Below are 9,971 nucleotides of genomic sequence, written 5' to 3' on the forward strand. Positions count from 1 at the left end.
GGTCCCCAGGGCCTACTGATTGTATTCCCTACGCATTTCTGAACCAAATTTTGTTTTAAGACTCATCTGTCTCACCTGGATGACCTGGTCAGCTTTTTTCCAAATGGTCCTTCAGTCTCTGGTCTCCTCCCAGGCTGCCAAAGGACCTGTCCACCATGCCAAGCAGAGCAGGTCTTGCTCCTGCTTAAAACTGGCCAATGGCTCGCTGCTGTCTAATTAGTTCTGAGAAAGGTCCCAAGAAAAACTCTGCAAAACAGGGTTCTGTGGCCAAAATGTTTGGGAAATGCAGCTCTCTCTGTCCTCATCTTGGAATGGCACTTGGCTCAGGAGCATCACAGAGGGTGCAAGAAGCCCTATAGTAAAGAAACTTGTTTAGTCCTAGCTGGTTTGGCTCAGTGACTAGAGCGTCTGCCTATGGACCAAAGGTCCCGAGTTCAATTCTGGTCAAGAGCATATACCTTGGGTTGGTTGGCCTGCACACTGAACAGTCCCAGGTTTGATTCCAGTCAAGGGTACATGCCCGGGTTGCGGGTTCAATCCCCAATTGGGGGCGTGCAGGAGGCAGCTGGTCAATGATTCTCTCTCATCATTGATGTTTCTATCTCTCAATCCCTTTCCCTTCCTCTCTGAAATCAATAAAATATATTTAAAAAATAATAATAAAGAGAAGTGATATTTTAAAAAAAAAGAAAAAGAGTCTTGTTTAGAGTGTTGGACCCAGTGGTTCTCAGTCTTACCTGCTGCAGTGGCCCCCTGTGATCAGCGTGGGGCACATGCCCCACAAGGGGGCAATTTGACTTTTAAGGGGGGGAATTCGAGAATGAGTTATTAACAGTGGTTTTTTTGCATTTCTTATGGTTCTAGGGGCCTCATATACAGTATATAAGCATATATTGTGACATATTTATGCGTTTCAGTTCTCTATTATATGTTTTGGAACTTTATTTGCTACTTTTTCACATCACTTCATGTTATTATTATTTTTTTAAACAATTTCTTCCTCAGTACTGCAACTGTCCTTTTATTCTTTTCTTTTTCATGGGTGCCATGTTCTTTGAAAGCTTGTTGAGATGAAGTAAATGGCCTTTTAGGCTTCCTCCATGTGAATAGGAGTTCACTTTTGAATAATAAGAATTATATGTCACGGGTGAGGGGCATCAGGACTTTAGAAGTGCTCAGGTGGGGCATGGCCAAAAAAGATTGGGAGCCACTGATTTAGGGAACTCATGTTCCAGGGAATACTCTTTGGGAAACACTGTCGGGCAGGATCAAGTGCAAGTTCCTTAGCGTGATTTAAAAGTCCCTTTAAGGTAGGACTCCTTATCTTTCACCACTCCCCTTCCCCATCCCTCCTGCGCCCAAATTACCTGCTATTCCCCTTGGGTTGTTTTATACCTCTGTATTCCTGCTCCTAGAAGGCCCTTGCCTCTGCTTCCTAACAGACAAATGCACTCATTCTTCAAAAGTTGGCCCAAATGGCACCCCCTATGCAACTCCTTCTCGCTCTTCTTTTGGGTCCACTATTGCTTGGTCTGGTGGCTGACAGCGTTTGCCTGTTTGCGGTCTGTCCGTGCCACTGCAAGATCAGGACACAGTGGCTTGGCGTCTTTGCCTCCACATCCCCAGCCCTCACACTGCATTTGGCACCTGGGAGGGGCTCATAAGTATTGGTTGAACAAGTGGATGAGGAAACAAGATCAAAGGTATGCGGGGCTGGAGATCACACTACCTCAAAGGATGGTTCGAAGCCAGGGTTGCTCAACCTCAACACCACGGACAGTTTGAACCAGATAGTTTGTGTGGGGGCTGCCTCGTGCACTGCGGGCTGTTTACTGGCATCTATGGCCTCCCTTAGAGGCCAGTAGTAACCCCCCTCTCCAGTGAAACAATAAAAAAATGTCTCTAGCCCTGCTGGTGTGGCTCAGAGGTTGAGCATCAACCCATGAACCAAGAGGCCCCTGGTTTGATTCTCTGGTAGGTCACATGCCCGGGTTGTGGGCTCAATCCCCAGTACAGGGCATGCAGGAGGCAGCCAATCGATGTTTGGCTCCCGTCCATGTTTCTATCTCTCTATCCCTCTCCCTTCCTCTCTCTCTAAAATCAATAAAAAAATATTTTTGGGGGGAGTGAGGGAAAAGTCTCTAGACATTGCCAAATATCCCCTGGGGAGCACTATTGCCTCTGGTTGAAACTACTGTTCTAGACATAGATTATTCTAGTTGTCTTCTTGTCTCTGGGCAGGTGATGTTTTTCTCAGACAGTTTAGCCCATTATCCTTCTTGTCCTTAAAACTTTCTCAAGGATAAGAAGGCTCCTTCCTCTGGAGAGGGTAGGGGTAAGTTCCAGGCAGGGTGCAGCTTCAGTTGCTTCTCTGGGGGATGGCGAAGCGAGCCTGGCGGGTGAGCTTGTGTTGTGCCTGGAGCTAGGGAGGCATTTAGAATGGATGGGAGCTCTTGCTCCAGGAGTCTGTGTTTGTTCCCTTGAGAGAGGACCCTGGCGAGGTTCAGAAAGCAGTCTTGCAGAGAGCTGCCAGCCGGCCTGTGCTTTCTGAGAAACACACTCTCTCTGTAGGAGAAAAGTCCAGTCCACTCACTTCCCATCCTCGGGGGAGCCTGGGAAGGATTGCGCTCTCGCCTACAGCCACCTTCTCACCCTTGTTCCACCTTTGCAGTCAGTGCCGAGGGGAGCCAGGCCTGCGCCAAAGGCTGTGAGCTCTGCTCTGAGGTCAACGGCTGCCTCAAGTGCTCACCCAAGCTCTTCATCCTGCTGGAGAGGAACGACATCCGCCAGGTGGGCGTCTGCTTGCCGTCCTGCCCGCCTGGATACTTCGATGCCCGCAACCCCGACATGAACAAGTGCATCAGTGAGTGTGGGCAGGGCTGGAGAAGGGCACAGAGATGCCGGACACTGCGGGAGGGGACTCTGAACTGTTGGTGGCCAGCAAGAGGAGGAGGGGGGACTCTGAGATGAGGGGAGATGAGGCTTCTGATTCAAGTATCTGGTTACTGGTCAGACATCTCCCCCGATATCCCTTCCACGTTTCCAACTCAGTGCGTCTGTATCAGAACTGCATCTCCTCCCTCCAAACCTGCACCCACCTATAGTCCCACAGGCCACTCCGTGTCCCAATCCATCACCCAAGCCATAGACCTGAGAGCCAACCTCTCATTGGGCTATTCCCTATCCATCCAATAACTGAATCATGCGTGCTCCATATCTGTGTGTGTGTGTGTGTGTGTGTGTATGTGTTGATTTTAGAGAGAGAGGATAGGAGAGGGAGAAATAGAAACATCACTGCATCTACGTCGATTGGCTGCCTCCTGCATGCCCCCTGCTGGGGATTGAGCCCGCAACCCAGGCATGTGCCTTGACCAGGAATCGAACCAGAGACCTCTTGATACATGGGATGATGCTCAATCGCTGAGCTGGGCTCCATCTCCTTTCTGTCCTCACTGCCGTTGTCTAACCCAGGCCCCCGTCATCTCTCTCCTGGACTATTACAATAGCCTGTTGATCTGTCCTCCAATTCTCATGTGGTTCCCTTCCACCCGCCTCCACAGCCAGAAAAATGCCTCTGAGACACACAGCCTATTCCATCACACTTCTGCTTAAAAACCACCACTGGCTCTACTGACTGCAGAGAAATTCAAGCCTCGGTCAGCCTGCTTCCCCCTCCTCCTCCCCCTGGTCCCTTCACTCTTCAACTTTCTCCCACACCAGCCACAGTTCCCAGGCACCTGCTGTCCCCCCTGCATCCATCCCGGCTGTGACATGCTGGGGATACGCGGTGAACACACTCCAGTGAACAAAACCAATGCCCCTCCCGTGTGTTCAGTGCCTTGGAGCTTAGGGTGCATTTCTGGATCTCATATCAGTTGAGTCCGCGACACCCCCTGGAGGGAGACAGGATCTAGGTGACGCTACCTTTTTATAGCTGATAACAGCGAGGCTGGAAGGGACACGAATGACCCCAGATCAGCCTGCTGGGGTTGTCCTCTCAGCTCTGCTACTAGTTCATTGTGTGACTTTGGGCGTGTCGTAACCTCTCCAGGATCTCATATTTTAAATGGGAGTACTCGCTTTTACCTCTGGTTGTTGTGGGAGGCATATGTAAAGCCCTTCAAGTCTGGCATTCAATACATGGTAGCTGTTATTGTTCTTACTGTGTCCACCTGCAGCCAAACCCAGGCATCAGAGCGAGAGAGACGGAGGGAGGGAGGGAAGCTGAGATAAAGCCACAGAGGCTAGGAGGCACAGAGGAGGGTGCGGTGGGCGTGGGGAGCTTGTGAGGTTGGAGGTAGGACCCTGGAGCTGCCCTCCGGGTCCTCAGGGTGTTTGGGGTGGGGAGTTCCTGGCTGTGCCAGCTCCTGGGAAACTGGCAGCCCAGGCTCCAGGTGCCAGAGACGGGAGGAAGTTAGCCCTGCCCACAATCTGGGAAGGGAGAGATTGTGAAAGACTCTGCCTGCTCCTTCAGCCCTGAACCCACCCTCCCCCCTCGTCCCCAGAGGAGGGAGAGCTGGCAGGAGGGGATGGGGAGGGACCCAGGAGTCCAACCAAGGCGGTTCCTGGAACTCGCCTTGTGGAGGGAGAGGAATTTGCCCTGGGATGGCTTCCCTCCTCCAAACCCATTCTTTCTGCCCCAGGCAGGAGGAGATCCAGGGTTTGGGTCTGTGGATGCCCAGCAGTGGGGGAAGAGGAGACCACACAGCCACGGTCAAGGGGTCACTGTATCCCTCAGTCCAGCTCTGGCAAGGTGGCCCTTTGGGGTTCCATGAGATGCTGGGATCCTCCTCTCTCACCCCCACAAATCCCCGGGGGTCCTGCCCCCCTCCTCTGAAACTGGCTCTCTTGGACCTTACCTTGGGTTCCAGGGCCTAGAATTGAGTTTGGGTTGGGATTAGCTGACCCTGGTGAGTCCCAGCCAGCCCAGAGAGCGACCACTTTGGCCCTTTCTCCCCTGCCCTGTCCTGCTCTCAGTGTGGGTGGGCCGGCACGGTGGGTGTTGGGATGGGGAAGAGGGGAGGCTGAGCCAGAGGCTCCCACTCTGGTCCTCTCCTCAGAATGCAAGATTGAGCACTGCGAGGCCTGTTTCAGCCACAACTTCTGCACCAAGTGTAAGGAGAGCCTGTACCTGCACAAGGGCCGCTGCTACCCGGCCTGCCCCGAGGGCTCCACAGCTGCCAACGGCACCATGGAGTGCAGCAGTCCTGGTACGCACGTGGGCACTGCGGGCAGAGGGTCCAGGACCCCTGGAGGAGGGCGGGCCAGGGAGAGTGTGGCTGGGGCACTGCCCAGAGAAAGCTCACCCCACGACCACCCTCTGGGGTTTCTCTCAGGACTCTCCTGCCCTCTGGGCCGAGCCCCAGGTAGAGAGCAGGTGGGAAAGCTCCCCTGGGGTATTCGGTGACCCTCCTCTTCTCTCTCTCCTCTCCCTTCCTGCCAGCACAATGTGAAATGAGCGAGTGGTCCCCGTGGGGGCCATGCGCCAAGAGGAAGAAGCTCTGTGGTTTCCGGAGGGGCTCTGAGGAGCGGACGCGCAGGGTGCTCCATGCGCCTGGGGGCGACCATGCCATCTGCTCCGACACCAAAGAGACCCGGAGGTGCACAGTGCGGAGGACGCCCTGTCCTGAGGGTGAGCTGCAGCCTCCGCCTCCCGGAGTCGGGGGCCAGGCCCAACCGCAGAGATGGGACCACCTCTGCTCCCTGCCTGTTGCCCAGGAGGGGGTCTCAGGCCAGGCCAAATGGGGCAGCCCCAACTCCAGAGCCCATGCTGTGCAAACCGGTGCCAGGCCTGGCCGAGACCCAAAACTCTGTGTGGTGGGAGCTGGAAACTTCCGTGTGGAGATCCTTTCAGTGTCTCCATTTCTCCTGAGCCAGCAGATGTGGGCACTGGGAGAGCCCTGCGAGGTCAGATAGAGCATGGGAGGGGGTGTGGTGATGCAAAACATTTTTTTAACATGTTTTTATTGGTTTCGGAGAGAGAAAGGGAGAGTGAGTGAGAGACAGAAACATCAATGATAAAGGAGTCATTGAGTGGCCGCTCCTGCACGCCCCAAACTGTGGATTGAGTCCACAACCCGGGCGTGTGCCCTGGCCGGGAATCGAACCTTGACCTCCTGGTTCATAGGTCGACCCTCAATCACTGAGCCACACCAGCCTGGGGATGGTGGTGGAGGGGGCTAGTGATTTGATCAAGGTCACTGAGCCTGCGGTTGGCAATGATGTGGTGGCTGACCCCAGAGGAGGTGGGGCCATCCTGCAGGTCCTAAAAACTGCACCGAACCTCCTGGCCCATTGGGACCCCAGGCCTGAGGAAGGCATGAGGAGGAGGAGGAGGGTGTGTGGTTTGTCCAGGGGTTGGGGATGAAAAGGCTCTTGGGATCCCTCTCAGTGCCCATGTCCCAGGGTCCCCTGAAGTGGCTGATGGTCAGAGGAGGCCTTCAGGGCGCCCGACTGCCTAAAGGCAGCGATCCCAGCCTCCCCCCTGCCGCCCCTGCCCAGCTTCCTCACCACTCCCCTCCTGAGGCCCATGGCCATGCCTGGGGCTTCCCTGTGGCAAGATGTCCTGTGTTGAGTCTTCCTGCTGTTGGGTTGCAGGGCAGAAGAGGAGGAAGGGAGGCCAGGGCCGGAGGGAAAAGGCCAACAGGAACCCGAGCAGGAAGGAGAGCAAGGAGGCAGGCACCGGCTCTCGGAGACGCAAGGGCCAGCAGCAGCAGCAGCAGCAGCAGCAAGGGACAGTGGGGCCGCTCACATCTGCAGGGCCCACCTAGGGACCCTCCTCAGCCCCGAGGCCCGTGCAGAAAGAGGGGCGGAAGCATTACTGAACTGGAGCCCTGGAGGGCAACATGGACACACACTCTGCACACGTACATGGACACACACACACACACAGCGACCCCCATGTCCAAACATGGAATCAACAAACATGCAAACGTGTGTGTGCACACATGCATACACACACACACACACACACACACACACACACACACACACACTTGAGGCGACCGGAAGACACTTCTATGCCCTGGACATCATGATGTGAACAGGGCAGGGAGGTGGACGGGTCATCTCTGCCAGGAAGAGGCCCCGGCAACACACACTTGGTTTGCGATGCTCCCTGTGGACACGGCGGAGAGAACATTTCCCGGCGTCCAGGCGCAGCCTTTGCGAGGGGAGCCTTCGGGAGGAGCCGGAGCACGAGGACTGTTCTGCATTCCCAGCGGTGTGACTGGTCGTTGTTACCCATCCACGATCCACATCAGGGCTGCCCGGACTCTGAAAACTGCTTAAAGGTTTATTTCCAATTAAAAACAAAAGCTAAATGACCACAGTGGCCCCAGACACCACATTCTTTTTCAGGGTACAGGTTTTGGTGGGGCACGTATGGGAGCAGGAAGAGTCAGGGCTGAATTTTAAGAGACCCCTGCTGGCCCCCTGGACAGAGCAGGAAGAAAACTTTGGGGATGCTCACGGCGGAGCCAGCTTTTCAGTCCTTGTTTCCCAGAGTGTGGTCTGCGGACCAGCATTGACGGCATCACTGGGCAGCTTGTTAGAGATGAGAATCTCGGTCCCGTCCCAGACCCAGTGAGCCAGTGTGTGCATTTTAAGGAGGCTCCAGGTGACTGGCGTGCACAGTCAAGTTTGAGAAACTCTAATTACCTGTATGGATGGCAGGACGCTGGTCAGCCACAGAGGAGGACTTTCTGTCTGGGAGAGGCGCCAGCTCTATTCCGAGGGGCCATAGTGGAACTCGTAGGCCAGGGGTGCTCAGGCTCTCTGAGACGGCTGGGGACCGTGGACCCAGAGGAAGGACAGCGGGTGGAAGACATCTTGTGGTATTTGGAAGTGTCCACTGGTGGCCACTCATGCACCAGGCTCTGGACTAAGTGCCTGCTTTCAGGACGGGAACCAGACATGGCCCTTGCTCTTATGGAGCTTAGAGGTTGGTGGGGGTGAGAGAGGTGAACCTAGTAATTATTCAAATAAATGTATCATTACAATGGGGCGGAGTTAAGGGGAGGCAATCACGGGCACATACACATAGCTATGAAAGTGAATAAATATAGAAGACTTGATCTCAGGGGAGCTTTTCAGAGGAGGTGATATTTGAGCCAAGCTCAGGACAAGTAGAAGGAGTTAAGATGAAGAGAAGACATGGCATTCTAGACCAGTGCCATCCAATAGAAATATAATATGAACCAATTATGTAATTTACATTTTTCTAGTAGCCACATTTAAAGAGTAAGAAGAAACAGGCGAGATTAATTTTGATGATATCTTTTATTCAATGAAATATAAGCAAAGTATCTTTTTAACATGGACTCAATACAAAAAAACTGTTAATGAGATCTTTCACATTTTTTTTTTTCAAACTGAGTCTTTGACACGGATTTTTTTACACTGAATTTTCTCCAGAAATAGCTTACCTAGATTTAAATTTCAAAAAAATTAAAATTGAAAAGTGAATTCACATACTCAGGTTGTTTCAAGAATAGTTGTTTGCCAATATTTAATGTTTTTTCAATTTAATTCACTCGGCTTTTCATTTGCACAAGCCATGCTTCAAGTGCTCACCAGATACATGTAGCTAGTGGTTTCTGTATTGGACAGCAGAGTTCTATAAAGAGGGCACAGCACATGCAAATGTCCTGCAGTAAAATGGAGCTTGGTGTTCAAGGAACTAAAAGAAGGCCAATATAGCTAGAAGGCCTAGAGGGCAAGTGAAGTGAGATCATCTCAGAAAGGTCATGGGCGGGGGGGAGGTGGGGCGGGGGGAGAAGGATGGGGAGAAAGGTCACCCCGAGTTGGGTCTTTATTCTCAGAGCCAGGGGCAGCTGCTGAAGGGTTTTTTAAATTACAGGCCAATGCCATGACGAGATGTGTATGTTGCCAAGATCCTGTTGGCTGTAGTGTAGAAGACACCTGGAGAGAAGCTGCTTGGGGTTTGGAATAGGTTGACTAAAAAATGTACCAGGTGATGAGAGAGCTCAGGTCTTCAAGTATGAAGGTCAGATCATGGAGACTTGGTGGGGAAAAGTCAGAGAAGGAGCAGGCAATAGGGAAACCAGGGGACTATCATGTCCTGGAAGCCAGCAAGCGGGAGGGGAGATCAGGAGGCCCAAAGGCTGCTAAGATAGCAAGTAAAGGAGGACTGGAAATTGACCTGGAAATTGACCTTTGGGCTTACAATATGTACCTTCACAAGAGGTCGAAATCAGTGCACACAATTCCTTCAGGAAGTTTAGCTGAGGAAAGGAGAGAAATAAGACAGGGACTACAAAGAGACAGGAGATCACGAGAGAGTTTTGTTGTTTTGTGGTTTTGTATTTTTGTTTTTTTAGGTGGGAAAGACTTAAAAATGTTTAAAACCTTCTGGGAAGGATCCAGTTAAGAGAATAAATACACAGGAAAGACAAGGGGAATCAGTAGTGGAAGGCTCCAGGCGAGGGAGGGACAGCCCTACAGGAGCAGGAGAGCGTGGTCTAGGTGTGAGAGGTTGGGAAGGTGGGCATCTCCAGTCTGCACACCTGAAACTCCGCGGGGCCATCCCTCCCATACCTGTGAGCCCCTTCACTGCTGGTCAGGAGCCTGGGTGATCACGGGCTGCCCATGGCCAGCTCTGGCCTCTCCCCCACCTCCTCGCCTTGCCTTCCTTCCCTGACCCTGGCTCTGTCTTTGCCAGCCCTGTCGGTCTTCCATCTCTGGTCTGGTTCTCTCTGCCTTTGCCCTCTGTTTCTCTGACTGTCCCCTTCTCCGTCTCTCTTTTCATCACCCCGTCTTTCTCTGTTCCCACCTCAGCCTCTGATTCTACGTGTAGGTACCATTGTTTGTCTCTGTTTCTGTCTCCCTCTGGGTGTCAGTCATCAATCCCTGTGTGTCTTGGCTGTCTCTGGCTCTGATTTGCCCCAATCTGCCAGATCCTTAGGTCCGCGCTACTCAGAGTAACGTCATGAGGGCGGGGGGTGGGGGTG

General features: G+C 52.9%; 1 protein-coding gene across 1 annotated transcript in view; it reads left to right on the forward strand.

Moving 5' to 3' along the window:
• The window catches only part of RSPO1 (R-spondin 1), a 16,479-nt gene extending 9,161 nt beyond the window's left edge, over positions 1-7,318 (forward strand). The window contains exons 2-5 of the mRNA XM_006777274.2: positions 2,672-2,863; positions 5,061-5,210; positions 5,444-5,632; positions 6,598-7,318. Coding sequence (XP_006777337.1) covers positions 2,672-2,863; positions 5,061-5,210; positions 5,444-5,632; positions 6,598-6,770 — 704 coding nt within the window. The 3' untranslated portion in view covers positions 6,771-7,318. The remainder of the gene's footprint in view (positions 1-2,671; positions 2,864-5,060; positions 5,211-5,443; positions 5,633-6,597) is intronic.
• The last annotated feature ends 2,653 nt before the right edge of the window (positions 7,319-9,971 follow it).

Source organism: Myotis davidii, unplaced genomic scaffold, assembly GCF_000327345.1.
Source record: "Myotis davidii unplaced genomic scaffold, ASM32734v1 scaffold88, whole genome shotgun sequence".
Taxonomy (NCBI): domain Eukaryota; kingdom Metazoa; phylum Chordata; class Mammalia; order Chiroptera; family Vespertilionidae; genus Myotis; species Myotis davidii.